This window comes from Calidris pugnax, unplaced genomic scaffold, assembly GCF_001431845.1.
Source record: "Calidris pugnax isolate Ruff unplaced genomic scaffold, ASM143184v1 scaffold1, whole genome shotgun sequence".
In the NCBI taxonomy this organism is placed as follows: Eukaryota; Metazoa; Chordata; class Aves; order Charadriiformes; family Scolopacidae; genus Calidris; species Calidris pugnax.
Window position 1 is genome coordinate 4,051,272 of NW_015090800.1, and position 15,955 is coordinate 4,067,226.

Sequence of the window (15,955 nt, forward strand, 5' to 3'; positions counted from 1 at the left end):
GAGCCTCCCCCCTCCCCCCTCTCCCCGCGCCCGGCAGAGCCGGCCGGACCCGGCTGCCTCACTCTGGCTGGGCTCCAGGCCCAGCCGGTGCCGCCGGCGGGAGGCGCGGCGGAGGCACCCCCCTCACACCGACCAGCCGCGGCGGAGGCCACAAGATGGCAGCCTGCCGCGCGCACAACGCCCGCCCCCATGACGCCGGCCAGAGCTGGGGGTTTCTATTGGTGGCGGAGGAGCGGGTGGGCGGGGCGCCGTGACACAGCGCCAGCTGTGACCCGAACCGGATTTGATTCGGCTCGCGCTCGCCAACGGCCGTAACCGCTGTCCCTCCAACCCAACCGTCGCCGCCGGTACTGCCGCCGGTACTGCCGCCGCCATGGCGCTCAGCGATGCCGACGTCCAGAAGCAGGTAAGGCCGCGCTCCCCGGCCCGGCCGCCGCCTACCGCACCGCGCTCGGCCCAGCCGGCGCCAAGCCGACGGGACGGACGCGGCTTGAGGAGGGAGGCACCGAGGGCTGGGCCCGTGCGGCGGAGGAGGCGGTTTCCTCGCCCTGAAGCCGTGCTAGGGGTGAGGGCTCAGGCGTGCCTGAGCTGATGGACCACCCGGCTGGTAAAAGGCCGGTCGGAGCGGGAGGGGGTGGTGACCGGCCTGTGTCGTGGCCAGCAGGAGCAGGGCAGTGATGGTGCCTCTGGACTGGGCACTGGTGAGGCCTCACCTCGAGGGCTGGGTTCAGTTCTGGGGCCCTCACTACAGGAAGGACATTGAGCTGCTGGAGCGTGTCCAGAGGAGAGCCACCAAGCTGGGGAGGGGTCTGGAGAACAAGTCACACGAGGAGAGGCTGAGGGAACTGGGCATGTTTAGTTTGGAGAAGAGGAGGCTGAGGGGAGACCTCATTGCCCTCTCCAACTCCCTGAAAGGAGGGTGTAGAGAGGTGGGGGTTGGCCTCTTCTCCCAAGGGAATAATGACAGGAGCAGAGGAAATGGTCTGAAGTTGGGGCAGAGGAGGTTTAGATTAGATCTGAGGAAGAATGACTTTCCTGAGAGGGTGGTCAGGCACTGGAACAGCCTGCCCAGGGGGGTGGTGGAGTCACCATCCCTGAAGGGATTTAAGAACCGTGTAGACATGGCACTTCAGGGCATGCTCCAGTGCCCAGGATTGTTGGTTTGTGTCTGTTTGTGGGTGTTTTTTTGTTTCGTGGTTTTTTTTTGTGGTTGGATTCAAATGATCTCAAAGGTCCCTTCCAACTATGAAGATTCTGTGATTCTGTGTCTGCTCCGAACCCCGCAATAGCAGAAGTGGCTGCAGCCGGCAGTGTCTGATTCACACTTTAGTTGTAGAATAGGGTCCTCTGCTCTGCGCCTGGAACGGTGGTGCTCCCCTGGGAAAGCCAGGGTTGGTGAAGGGGAAAGATCTTCTCAGGGAATCTCAGTGAGAAAGAGGAGTCTCTGAAGACAGTGAACTTTTCCCTGGTGGGATTGATTGGCCGCTCCTGGGGAACTTCGTTGAAACATTTTGATGACATATTGTGCCAGATTATAATGGAGGGGATCATGAGTAGCCTTTATGCCATCAGTGGTGTTTAATTGCACTTCAAGGCAGAGAAATACATAGCTCTAGACAAGCACTGTGTTTTTAGATGTTGCTCTCTAAGGGCTTTCCATCTCTTTTTTTCTTATAGCTATACTTGATCTAGTTAGCTGTAACTTAGGTAGGCTATTCAGTATTCTCAAATGCCTTTTTCACTTTTATATGCTAAGCAGAGTAGTGCAAGCTGGGCTTCTCTTGCAGTGGAAACTTACAACCCTGAAGTCGGACTGTGGACACTTCCTCCTGAGGCAGGACACTTTGTCCTTATTGACAGTAAACACAGCCCTTGCCTAAAAAAGCTGCTTTGAGCTGGGTTGAAAATGGCGTGCTGTGTTAAAGACTGCATGGATCCAGCCTGAGCTGGTCCGTGGAGTTTCCTACAGGTGATGAGCAGATCGGCCGAGTTCCCTTTGTCCTTTGCATCACAAGTGCTTCGTGTCTCACGTTCTCATTCAGTAAACATAGTCTCTTGGCAAGGAAGCATCACATTGAAAGTAAAATCAGTAGGTTGCCTTTCTGCAAAAGGGAAATTGTAACATCATGTTCTGTTGCCTTTTATCCACAAAACTTGTTTGTTTTTTCCTGCCTCTTCTATGAAGATAATAAAGCTGACATTGAGGTGGTCTTGCTCAGCCACCATGGACCTGAACTTCAAAGGTTATTTCAGGATCTGTTGATATACTAAACATGTAATGCTAATAGCATTTCGCATCAGCAACTTCCCCGTCATTGTTTTACACCCCTGAGCCTGGGGTGATCCTGTTAACTGGAACAGAGAATGCTGCTGATGGCATGACAGTTCTGCATGTGTATAAATCTGATATGAGCCCGCCAACTGATTCTCTGAACTCTTAACTACTTGCCACGGTCCTTCCCATAATTTTCACTTTGAAAATAATCTCTAATCAAGAATTGTTCCCATCGATAGACTTGCTTGCTTTATTCTGTCAAAGGTGTTTATTAGGTTGTTCCATCTAATCTGGCTAGTTGCTTCTAGCTAAAGTCAGTCTAACATCTAGAACTTCCCATGGAAAGGATAATCATGCTACTACTCTAGGAAATACTGCTATGCTAAAGTTATTAACTTCATTTAAAATTAATCTCTCATTTAAAAATATATATTTTTGTCAGTGTTATTAAAACTAATCCTATTTATAGATGTGAAAGTGTCACTTAGGATCTCTTTTTCATTTCTGTGAAAAGCAAAAAGGGATTTCAGTACAATGGAGTTGGAAGGAAATGATGCTGTTCATTCTTACCAGACTAGGGGAAACGGATGCCATGTTAGCTTTCTTCCATCTTATTCCTCTTCATTGTGCAGAGAACTTTTCTTGAACACCAGGAACTGTTTAAAGTACTTTTCCAAAATTCAGAAACCAAACTGAACTGGAGGAATTGACTCAGTAATGTAAGGGTTACTACTACCTTACAAAGTTTCTTAGTCTCCTTCAACAATAGGCTATTCAGCAAAATAATGTCCTTATTTATATGCCTCTCTTGCTCATTATGAAATGCAGGTAGATCTAAAACTGCAATTAAAAGAAAATTTGCTGATTTGATTTTGAGGATGTAGATATTACTGTTCACTTCTTCCATGGCACATGCTTAAAATCTTCCACTTGCCTGTTCACTTCTGGTTTTTGAGCTATGTGGGCATAGTGCTGTTCTGCACGTTGGCTCAGTTTTCACATTGTCACCTTTCTTATCTCTCTTAAATATTTCATTTTGACATGAAATTATGTAAATAGAATCTTTCATGCTGGTTTATTCAGGCCAGATTGTCTGCAAAATGTGTCTCGTCACTAAGTGCGAGCAAAAAGTCAGAAGGTTTTTATGGTCCACTCAAGTATATGGTCCACTCCATCTGCCCTTGGAAATCGCTAAACCTGTTCAATGTTGTGGTTTGATTGGGCATAAGTCCTTATGGTCTGTCCCAAATGTGAACCTAAACTTAGGGCTGGTCACAGAAAGGCATGTGATAAATAAGCAGAACTCAGTACAATTGCTTTCCTTTTAAGCTGTTGGGTCTGGGCTTTATAGTGTTTTCAGGTGGTTTCAAAAAGGTTCATCAATTAGAATATATTACTGTATACCAGGCTTTAAAGCAGCACATGATATACTTGATGTGGTCTTGATCAACTAGATCAAGAGCTGGAGAGCGGCTCTGAGGAAAAAGATGTGGGAGTTCTTGTGGACAACATGAGCCAGCAATGGGCCCTTGTGGCCAAGAAAGCCAATGGCATCCTGGGGGGCATCAAGAAGAGCGTGGCCAGCAGGTCAAGGGAGGTCATCCTGCTCCTCTACTTTGCTCTGGTGAGGCCCCAGCTGGAGTACTGTGTCCAGTTCTGGGCTCCCCAGTTCAAGAAGGACAGGGAACTGCTGGAGAGGGTACAGCAAAGGGCCACAAAGATGATTAAGGGCCTGGAGCATCTCTCCTATTAGGAGGGGCTGAGGGACTTGGGTCTTTTTAGTCTTGAGAAGAGAAGGCTTAGGGGAGATCTAATTAATGTGTACAAATACTTAAAGGGAGGGCGTCAGGAGGACGGGGCTGGTCTTTTCTCAGTGGTGTTCAGTGACAGGACAAGAGGAAATGGGCACAAACTTGAATGTAAGAAGTTTCACCTAAACATGAGGAGGAACTGCTTAACTGTGAGGATGGCAGAGCCCTGGAACAGGCTGCCCAGAGAGGTGGTGGAGTCTCCTTCTCTGGAGACATTCAAAAACCACCTGGACAAGATCCTGTGCAACGTGCTGTAGGTAGACCCGCTCCGGCGGGGGGGTTGGACTAGATGATCTCCAGAGGTCCCTTCCAACCCCATATGATTCTATGAACTAGCGCTGAACTCTCCTTTCCCAGCTCCTCCAAATTAATATGCAACTCCTTTATAAAAGTCCTTTTGGCTTGAACCACATAGCAGTATTTTTTAATGACCTTGTAATTACAGAGTTTGTTACACTTCTTTCAAGACAGATTTCTCAGGTGTGTAAAGGAACACCTAGTTGTACAGATCTGACCAGAGTGGTCAGCAGCCCTTTGCTTTGCTTCACCAGTTGTCTAAAAAAGCCCAGGTTCATTCAAATGCCATCTGTGCCTGTTACAGAGACTCTATGTTAATCTTCTATGTTTCATGTAAATATCATAACAGACAGACTACTTTACTTTTACTGTGTGAGGATTTTTAATTTTTTTTCTGTTGATCCTAGGGGGAAAAAAATTGTTCTCACTAGTGAAGAATGAAAATGCTCAGCCTCACATTTATACAAATTTACCTTTGGATTGGATTTTTTTTTTTTTTTACAGTTGCATATCTAAAGTATGTTCTTCTAGTGACAGCCAGTGAAACAGCATTTTGTAAAATTATTTGACAAAAACCCCTACTTTTCTTGTAATCTGTGTTAAGATGAACTGACTCTTTGACCTGTGTGCTCAATTTAATTTCCTTGAAAAAGAACATTATATTAATTAGTAAATGGATACGGAGGGGCCTACTGTACAGTTGAGGAATATATATGTACTTCCTCTCATCAAAGTCTTTTCTAACAGAAAATATTTTCTTTTTTCTCTCTTGTTACAGATCAAGCATATGATGGCTTTCATTGAGCAGGAAGCCAATGAAAAGGCTGAAGAAATAGATGCAAAGGTAAAAACGGGAGTTCAATGTCAGTAAGTGCAAAAGGAAAACTGCATCTGATGATCTGTTTCGATAGATGCAGTCAGAGCAATCCTACAATACTGCCATAAACTACAGCTTACTTCACATGATTTGGTAGCAACATTTTTTGCTATGTAATAAAGTTAATGTTTTTTAACTTTTGACAGATCAAAACAAGTCAAAGCTATTTTTTGGTTGAATTTTTCTTAGCGGTTCTTAAATAGAAATTTATTCATATGCAAGTTCACTCATATTTTTTTTTAAGCAATCAGGAGAGCTGAGTGCTAATGTGAATAGACTGGATTAAGTGGAACACCTTCCCCCACCTCCTATACATAATTTGACATTACAGAGGATTAAAGGAATTCTCTGCATAATTATGAATTCTACTAAGGTTTGTCATAATAAGCATTTACGAGAATGCTTAATTTTAATCTTTGCTTAACTTCCATAGCATGTCAGAAAGAGACATTAATAGTAAATTAAACTAGTACTTGTGCAAGATTACTGGCATTATTCATACATATACCAAAATGATAAAAGATGAAAGTTAAACTGGCTGAATTAGATTGGTGAAAGCTTCTTTGTAAGCAGACTCATAACTGTATGTAAACCTGTGTAGCCACCTGCAGACTTAATTCTAGATGAGATTTAGTAGGTATCGTAGGGAACTAAACCATAAATGTATATTTAAGGCATGAGTTGAATTACTTGCAGGATTCTTCGCTTAGGTTAAGCCGCAAGAGACAATATTAACTTGGTGATACAATATAGATGTTTACTAAAAGAAGGATTAACAGTGACTTACAACCCCAGCAATCTGCATTATATCAATGCTGAAATATCTTGTTGGTATCGGACCTAGTATATGTATTACTAATAATATCTAATCTCCCTTAAACATTTAGGTGTACACAAGTATTTAATCAATACTAAAGTAGGTATTCCTGATGATCTGCAAACAGAAGTCAGAAGTTGAGATTGCATTCTCCAGTATAAATAGGAGAGCTTGGCATGTGTTTTCACATGCTGTCTGGCTAGGGTTTAGAGAAAAAAGTAATAGCTATACTATCACTCTCCTTGTGTAAGAATTGCCTGAAGTCATGAAGTTTGTGGACACAGAGGGCTGGGTAGCTTGTTTTGGATAAAAACTCTTCTAGCCAGAAAGGACACTGATTCTACAAAACCGAAACAGACCTGAAGCTCAGATAAAATGAGTTTTGCTTAACAGTATAAAATATATAAATTTGGTAGTTTTGTGCCTGGGGAATAAATACTGCAAGGAAACGTGTCGGTCAATTGATAAACTAAGCTGTGTCTTAGCAACGTTCTAGGTGAGCAGAACACATCCCTAACTCCCTTTGACTTGAGTACTGCTTGAAATGGTTTGTTTTTATGGAACCAAAAATTATATCATCCTAGCTTATCTATGAATGTGCTCTGAAAGCATGGCTGTTTCATTTTGATTCTGTTTTTTTCAGCCCATGGAATCAAATTCCACTTCAGTTATTTAATTTTTACTATAGGCAGAAGAAGAATTCAACATCGAGAAGGGTCGCCTTGTTCAGACACAGAGGCTGAAAATCATGGAGTATTATGAAAAGAAGGAGAAACAAATTGAACAGCAAAAGAAAATGTAAGTTGCTTAGGTTAGATAGGTGACTTCAGAGTCTGGGCTCTCATTTTATTGCTAATTTTAAACGAAACTGTTTTTCCCTGGCAAATTGTAGCCAATAGTTATGAGTTTCTCATTTTTCCTGGAGAGAAATTATCAAAGGTGAACTACAATAATATAACTGTTAGTAAGCGTGGTGAAAGAATCTTTCCTATTTCTTTATGTAGTTAATGTCTAGAGCTCTACCCTGGTCTGTTACTCTGGGACAAACGTTCATGTCGGGTTTAGTTTTGGTGGGTTTTTACCGAAGGATGGGATTCTGCCTTCTAATTGTTTGTACAAGTTCAGAAACAGATTCAAACAGGTGAACAGGTTTTGTTATTAAATGTTGTAGTATTGTTATCTTTAAATGTAAAGTATCTAGTTAAATGTTTGCAATTCTTCTGTCAAAGTCTGATAGATTGATTCAACTTTATCATGCAATTTACAGTCAGATGTCCAACCTGATGAACCAGGCAAGACTGAAGGTCCTCAAGGCAAGGGATGACCTTATTGCAGTGAGTATCTCACTAGTAAAAACACAGAGTTTCTATTCCTACCATCCATTAGGAAATGTTCTTAACCATTGTCTAAAGAAAAACAGGATTTGTGATTGAGTGACATTTGCTTCAACATTCAAAAATGGCTTTCCCAGCTGCTCTGAAAAGTCATTAAGGATTTAGTTCAACTTTAATTGTCTGTTTTAGCCTATTTTCATAGTTTCTATTACCTGCTTTTTTAGGGAAATACAGTTCTCTGCCAGGAACATTGCAGGCAGTGTTATATTTATCATTAGGACAATAGCTTATTCTTTTAAAGAGCAAGAACTCATTCTTGCATGAATGGTAGAACTTTCAAGTTCTGTTTGCCTGAAGCAACATTTTATGCATTAAGTCTGGTATGGCTTAAGCAAGTAGGCTTAAAACACCACCAACTGGGTTTTTCTGTCTCCTTTAGTGGCCCCTAGTATATGAGAAGGTTTGCTTCTTGTTCTAATAGGTGACCAGTCTGTGTTTTGACATACAGGGTGAGTGATCATTTATCAGAGCAGACTACATAAAGTCTTAGTTCAGGTTTACCATGTTTATCTTGTACCACATGTAGTGTATTCTCATTTTGCCCATTTTATGGCTTTTAGGTGTCCTATTATCTCTTACCCCGTATCATGAACACTTTGTGTGTTCCATATTCTGCTAGATGGTGCTATTGAGCTTATGAGAAAGCTGCTAGACCTGGAGAAGTCAAAAATAAAAAAAATGGGTAAAGTTGCTCAAGTTGATGCTACCATGAAAAAGGGGAGTTAGCAGAAGAAAATTAGCAGCTTATTGATTCTTTAAACCTAGTTTCAAACTTTAGATTGTATTCACAGAGAGGGGGGAGGTGGGTGGCTAAAAAGCTAACTCTATTGTGATAGTCTCTGCTGGGTAATCTCTTCCTCATTTATCAGCTGACTCAACCTCATGCGTCTGAGTAATGCACAACAGTCTTCCTCATTTTAAAACATTTAAAGTCACATGCTGCTAGCGCTTTCTTCCCTTATCAGATCTTCGGCCTCTTTCATGAACAAGAGAGATGAGCAGTTCCAGAAGTGCTGTTACTCTAGGGTGGACAATATGACTAGTTTTCACCGTGATGTTAAATTGTGATATTCTTATATCCTAGTACTGGTTGTATTAACTTGCACTCTTCTTTTAAACACTATGAGGCAGGACAATAAAGAAAGGTTTATACTAAATCATGCAGTTCCTTTATCTGAAATAATTATGATGGTTCTGTTCTAGGAGCGGTGTTTGAATTGACCCAAATTTCTTAAAAGATTTAATCTCATCTGATATTGATTTGCTGAATAATCAAAGGCAGCTACTTTGAATTAAAAATAAGCTCTCACTTTTAAATTTTGACTTGCATTTACTTACAATTAAAAAATACCTAACCTGAGTGTCGTGTGGTAAAAAGGTAGATTAGATTTCTTTGCTTGACCAGAAAGCTGAAAAAATTTGTTATTTGGGCAACTTTATTAGTTTACATTAGGCAATGATTTACAAACTATTTTAATTTGTCTGTCTGAATTAATATTCTAAATACTATCTTATTACTACTGAAGGCTCTCTTTTTCATGAAAAAGGAATTCTTGTCAGGTTATAATGGGTTCAGATCAGGGCAGGGAGAAAGGAACTGTTTGAGAAGGATCTTGTGCCATGCACAGCGATGAAGGTCTAGCTTGGCTGAACACCAGCTGGAGTGTACGTTTACGTGTTGGCAGGGTGTGATAGCTATAATAGGAGTACAGAAAGTTGGTAGGCATGAAACCAAATGCCAAACAGATGGGCTCTTCTGATCTGATTTCTTCTGAATGTAGGATTTGCTGAATGAGGCCAAGCAGAGACTTGCCAAGGTGGTGAAGGATACTGCCAGGTACCAGACACTGCTGGACGGACTAGTTCTACAGGTAAATATTTAAGTTATAACAAATAGACGGTCACGGTTCTATCCTTCCAGGTGTCTTTCTTCAGACATAACCCACTGGAGGTTACAGTTGTGTTGGAGTCTATATCGAATGTTGCTGGGTGATCTTTGAGTTTTAAACATCACTTCTGCTATATCTTTCAATCTTGGATTCTGAACAGATAAGGCTGCAGCTTATTTTGAGGTGTAAGACCTGGTATACCAAGCAGCAGTTCCATTAGAACAATAATTGCAGATGTGCACACATACATTGTAATCTGCACATTTAGGATGCACACTTTTAGTTGGATCAAATACACCTTTGCCAAAAGCTGTTTCTCCAAACCTGTAAGTCAATAGTTATCCGCTTTTAAAATCTTTTTTGGCATTTAAGACTTGTCAATCCTGGCTTTGACAAATTTGCTGTAGTATGAGGTACACACAAAGCAAAAATCAAAGCGTCGCTTAGCGAGAATACCATCCTCTAGCCCCAGAAATTAACTGCTGAAAGTCCAATCAACGTTGGCCAGTCAGTCCTGCCACCTCTAGTGCCACCTTCTGGTATGAACTGGTCCTGTTACTACAAACTCAGAGAAGCCAACTACCAGCTTTCCTGCCCAAAGCTTGATGCTAGTTTTCCTAACGGTATTTCCTACCAGCTTGTGCTTCCAATTCAGCGTTGTTTCTTTGTCACACCTAGGTCTGGTACTGCTGTACATCAAACAAACCTGTCTCACTCTTGCAAGCTGGCAACATTTGTCTCTGCTTGTTATGTTTGATCCAGTGAGGGATCTGTACTCATCGGTGCTCACAGTTGGACTAAATGATCATTGTAGGTCTCTTCCAACTGGAGCTAAACCTATTCTCCCATGTATTACTACAGGAACTGCAAGGCAGGATTTATTAGGACAGGCATCTGAAACTACTGCATGTTTTCTCCGAGAGCTGCACAGGAGAATGTCAGCTTGGCTGCATGCTCAGACAGCAATGATCCTTGTGTATACATATACATTGTTTGGGCAACTCGATCCTATGATACATATGTTTAGTTGTTTCAGTTCCAAACTTGCAGCTAACAAAGAAATACATAATCCAATCCATAGTTGTAGGACGGCACCAATATCTGTGAAAGAGCCTCTCAGAATGTCTGCATGAGGTGAACTTGCAAGCAAAGAACTAAGTAAAAGAGACTAATGTTGTTAGGGTTCAGTTTTCAAGTTGATCAGCTCCTTCTCTTTCTTGGGGTTAAGTAATTCTAAGACAATTAAAACATTGACTTTCTGATACTGTAATGGTTATCTTGTGCAGGGATTCTACCAGCTGCTTGAGCCCAGAATAGTTGTTCGGTGCAGGAAACAGGATCTGCCCATGGTTAAGGTAAGACACCTAGAATAATTTGACAGTATCCTGCTCACGAAGGCTGGGACCTGCAATATTTGCAGCTCAGATCCCATCTGTGTGACATGAAAACAAGCTTTACTTGCTGCACTTCTGCTGCAGGTACAATGCAAGAGAACAATTATGCTTTTCAGGTTGGGGATCGCTTGCTTGCTTGGATATTGCCTAGGAAACTTTAGACATGGCTGCAATATTCAGATTAATAATTGGTTTTGGCTCAAAAGCCAAAGCTGAAATACATTTGCTTAATTAAAAAAAAAAAAAAAGGCCTCAATCCCTTCATTTTACATGATTGAGTGACCAAATCCAAGTGGTGTGCTAGCATTTGTCAAGGCTAATTGGAAGTTTATCTTGTATCCTAGGCTGCTGTACAGAAGAGCATTCCCATCTACAAAAATGCCACCAAAAGGGATGTGGATATTCACATTGACCAAGACAACTTCCTGCCAGAGGAAATGTAAGGGAACTGGGAGTCTTTTATACAGAGCACTAACTTAATGCAACTTTTCAAGCCACAGCTCTTGCTAGAACAGTCTCAGAAAATTTTGTACAGAATATCCCTACAGTGTGCTGCTGTTCTAGTGGAATTTGGCACTTCTTTGTGTTAATCAAGCAGAGACTCTGCTGTTTCCTCCAGACAAGCACTGTCTCCATCGAAAATGTCAATAAAAGTTTTGTGCAGGCTCCAGCCTGATTGACAGGACTGAAGTAGAGAATAGCCGTATGTAGAAACTTAACTAGCTATTGCTCTTTTAAAGAGAGATGGTATGGATGTCTCAAGATGAAGCAAATTGAGTCATAAGGTGCTGCAGGATGGGGTTTGTGTCTACTATGTCTGCAAGGCTCTATTTCCACATAGTATGATAAAGAACGTGGCACAAAGCTGTATGTTCTGATAGTCAGGCATCTTTATGGGCCAGCAAGCAACACTTAGCACTCTTCCTTGCTTTTTCTTCCCAAAATCTGAAACCTGTCTATTAATAAAATAGAGAGCCTGAAGCTGTTTTGAAGTGACAAACTCTATAGCTCCACTTATATTTAGATCGGTCTGAGGACCCTTGTATGTAGCTGTGGTCTCTGATAACTCCAAAGATGCTTTGCACTGTTGCTTCACTGGATCACTTTGTGCTGATTCCTATTAAGACATGATCAAACCCACATTTTTTCTAAAAGAAAAAACCAAAACAACCAGACTTATCTATGTCTCTGACTTGCCTATAAATGCTGGTTTAGGATAATCTCTCTGCCACATTCAGACTTTGAGATGTACCATGGATTTCATGGATTACTTTTTTTCCCTTTTCTAGTGCTGGAGGTGTTGAAATCTTTAACAGCGATGGTAAAATTAAGGTTTCCAATACCCTGGAAAGTCGGCTGGACCTTGTAGCCCAGCAGGTGAGTTTCTCTAACAGCCAAGGTGAACAAGATATAATTAACTAGTTTTGTCTTTTAATTAAGTTTCCAGTGTGTTAATTGGCACAATAGTGTATGGGTTCGAGTTTCAGCATGGATGACAAGCCAGAAATTATTTTTGAATGGAAAGAAGCAAATTACCTACTGTTTGTGCTTTTGTACAGCAAACATGGCTTTTCCTGGAATGATACCTTTTGCATTAAGCATGAGCCTAAAACTCTAGAAAATCATGATACTGAAAGACATGTTGTGACTACATTGCAGTCAAGATGTTGAAGTTTTGAGGCCAACTTGAATTACTGAAGCTAGCTTGAGTACTAGAAGCTTTGGCTGAGACCTGTTATACCCAAGTGGAAAAAACTAGCTCTGGCATCTCTCTTTCTTATGCTGCAACATAGGTAATCCTTTAAGTCTATAGAGTAGTGAGCAATGTGTGATTGGGTAAAGGCTTCAGAAAACTCAAATGAATTGACTTCTTAATTTTGAAGCATAACCTGGCTATCACACAGTGCCTGAAATGAGGAGTGTGCAGCAATCGTATTGCCCGTCACATATAACTGATGTACTCTTTCTCAACAGATGATGCCAGAAATCAGAGTGGCTCTCTTTGGTGCTAATGCCAACAGGAAGTTTTTGGACTAAACTTCTGTGAGAGAAGGTGGGATCTGTTCCACTGCCATACTGAGGGGGGATGCAAAAGCATCTGCTAATTTAAAGTCTTGAAATATAACATTACTGTGTTATCCAATATCTATTCTTCAATGGAATAATTTTGCATACCTGCTGTGCTTAGTCTCTCTACTTGTGGTTAGAATGTATTGCTTAAAGGATGTGAAGACATACATATTCATCCAGAAGTGATACTAGAAAATGGAGGCATTTGGGCTCTTGGCTTTCCTTGCACTGTTATGGCTCTATAAGGACCACTGGTCCATTTAGGGTCACTCTCTATGCTTTGGCCACATCTCTTTCAAGTTGTCTAATCTGTGAGGTAAATTACTATGCTGCAGGTGGGAAATCCCATTCTAGTTAAGGTCTTCAGTGTTACAGAGGGCATGCATTCCTTCCAAGGATTAGTAGTTTAATTCATGTTACTTGGTCAGGCATTTTTCTGTTCTGTATATGTGATTATATATATATATATATAAAAAAAGCCTGAGCCTGTAAAGCTTTATTTATTAAAATAAAAATGCGTGTGTGTATGGAGTTCTCTGTAGCTTCTCTCTGGGGGTTTGGCAACAACATTTGAAAAGTGGGCTTGTGTGTTTAAGGACTTACTACTTGAGGGCTGTGTGTAATGACTGCTCTGTGAAGCTAGAATTCGAGTGCATGGAGTACTGTCAAACTAGTTGCTTGAGTAACACTGGATTGTAGGCAAGACTTTTGAGTAGAACTCCAGGATGAATTTCATTCTTCCTAAAGAAAAAAAAAAAAATGGGGTCAATAGTTTTGCACCCTCAATTCTCTTTCACAAGAGAGAACTAGAGTAACACATCTATGCTATTTAGGTATAACAAATGCAATCCATTTCCAGTTACAAGTTTGTTGTTTTTCTGCAGGAGATCCAAACCATACCTCTCTAGGAATTACATTTCAGGACTTGAGGAACAACAGCTAACTCTGTTGCAACTATTCTCTCTATTGTTAGAGTAACTATGAAGTTGAATAACAGTAGCATGACTATATTCATTACCTAATCTGTTAAGTTTTATTAACACTTCTCCTTTGCTTCTGCAGTGATGGCTAGTATTGTCTCCACCTTGTATGATGTAGGACAGAAAAACTCTTGAGGTGACCTTCCAAACTACAAGCCTCTGCCAGAATACCTGGCTCTTCACCTAGTGCTCAATTCTGAAACTTGTTTCATGGAAATAAGAAACTGCTGAAATGAATTACTGCTTGAATATGTGTTTAAATCATCTCCTTTAAGTATTGCAGTGATTCAGGAATGGTAGAAATGTTACTTTGTGCCATGAAGAAAGCTTGCCAAGCTGCAGCACCACTGCTTTATGCAGTGTTTTTAACCTGAGGCTCGCTCTTCTCTAGCTGAGGTGCATGCCCTCATGTAAAGACAAGACTCTAAATGCTAGATAAGCCTTTCACTGCCTCATTTCTCTAACATGGAGATTGACTGCTAAGAAATCCTGAATCTGAATTTATTTAACCTTTTGATTTTCTCTTCAAAAATAAGAATCTTTAGCGAGGTTGTTTATTTTTGTTTTACTGCTCCTCACCATTGCATTTAGATACCAGTTCTTGTTTTCCTACATACATTGTTATCATATTTATTCTTCTGTTGCTTTGCTTTTTGATTCATGGATCTCTGTCTGGGCAATGAGTGTATCTGGACTAAAGTCCTACTCTTTCTAGATTTTGGATAGCCGTTAGAGCTTTCATCTTTACAACTGTCAGTGATTGAGCTTCCTGACTAAGCACTGGGCTCTGGTTTTGTGACACACCTTTAGTGAAGGAAAAGCCTTCACGTGTCCATGTTTAACTGTGTTGTTTCTTGGTTCAAAAAGTAATTTTTGGAACAGATTTGTTTTGCTCCTTTCTGATGGTTTCATCCAACTCATCAGTAGGCTGTCTGCCACTGGTTTGAAAACGCAGTTGGACTTACTTGAATCCTTATTTTCTCTACATCTCAGGCTAGAAACAGAAACTAAATGTTGAGATAGATTGTAGTGTACAGAAATGAAACGCTGAGGGATGAGACAAGAGGAGGTTACTCATTGTAGGTACGTGATGTGCACTGTGAATGTTTGCTCCAATGCTCAATGAAAAGACTTCAGACAGATGATAAGATCATCTCTAAAGTGGATGGCTTTTCGTTCGAAAGTGTGGCTTTTATGTTGTCTTAGTGCTACTGCTTCCCTTGGAAAACTGAGACAGGCAGTGGTGTAGTGCATCTAGATAAAGTCACAGGCAGAATAAGCTGAAAAGGTGGGGACACAGAAGAGGCAGATGGCTCTGTTGCACATCATTCCGCAGTGATGGGCTGTATTAGAACATTCAGGTAGGTTTTATTCAGCAAAAAAAGTTGTACTAGAAGTTATCAAGACTTTTCTTTGATACCAGTAACATAAACATGCTCATCTGTGACAAAAAGGGATTCTTTGTACAGTCTGATAGTCTGCTTCTTTCATGAAGGTAGCAAGAGCTTCACAAATCCAGATTCTCTTCTATCTTCCTGTGTAGAAAAGAAGAAGAAAGAACCACTGACATATCCAAAAATTAGTGGCATCAAGAATGTTTTTAGTGTTAGTCTGTCACTTGGGCAGCAATCATTCAAAGCAGGTCTGAGCTTCACTGATATTGCATCTGAAGTCTGAAAGTAGTGGGTTTGTACCCCAACCTAACTGGAGTACTTACGTTTACCCAGTTTATTAGTGGAATTGCAGGCAGTCTTACCTTGGACCGTGGCAGCTGTGACAGGAACTTCCTCCTGGAATAACAGTTCCCTGCAAGTGTGTTACAAGAAAGCACTGATACGTTTTAACCTTGGGACAACACACGAGATAATTTAATTACAAAAAATGGTGTCTGTATGACTTGGAACATCCTTGTCCTTCATTTCAGGTAGTAGGGGCTGTTACCAAATTTTATTACCTTAGAAGTGGGGATTAAAACAGGCCTGTTCCATCCAGGTTTCCCTAGTATAGTTAGCAATCCTGTTGTGTCTTCATCCAAGCTTCTCTTCAGTGTTTGTACACAGGTTTTTACAAACACAATGTGAAACAAAAGCAGCATTTCAGGTGGATTTCAGAGTTCCTACTGGAGCATTGTTGCAGCACTGTTTATTATTT

The 15,955-nt window shown here is 41.2% G+C and overlaps 1 protein-coding gene across 1 annotated transcript; it reads left to right on the forward strand.

The window, feature by feature from the left end:
• The first annotated feature begins 248 nt into the window (after nucleotides 1-248).
• ATP6V1E1 (ATPase, H+ transporting, lysosomal 31kDa, V1 subunit E1) lies at nucleotides 249-13,355 on the forward strand. The gene is made up of 9 exons (XM_014937490.1): nucleotides 249-406; nucleotides 5,162-5,227; nucleotides 6,766-6,875; nucleotides 7,345-7,411; nucleotides 9,253-9,342; nucleotides 10,647-10,715; nucleotides 11,099-11,193; nucleotides 12,044-12,131; nucleotides 12,729-13,355. The coding sequence occupies exons 1-9, from the start codon at nucleotides 374-376 to the stop codon at nucleotides 12,789-12,791; spliced, it is 681 nt and encodes a 226-aa protein (XP_014792976.1). The 5' UTR covers nucleotides 249-373; the 3' UTR covers nucleotides 12,792-13,355.
• Nucleotides 13,356-15,955: the final 2,600 nt, after the last annotated feature.

What these genes read in the sequence shown, in the direction of transcription:
- ATP6V1E1 (XM_014937490.1), top strand. Translation starts at nt 374, where the DNA reads ATGGCGCTCAGCGATGCCGACGTCCAGAAGCAG. An exon ending in ATGCCGACGTCCAGAAGCAG is followed by an intron (nt 407 to 5,161) that starts GTAAGGCCGCGC and finishes CTCTTGTTACAG; the next exon opens with ATCAAGCATATGATGGCTTT. An exon ending in CAAGGGATGACCTTATTGCA is followed by an intron (nt 7,412 to 9,252) that starts GTGAGTATCTCA and finishes TTCTGAATGTAG; the next exon opens with GATTTGCTGAATGAGGCCAA.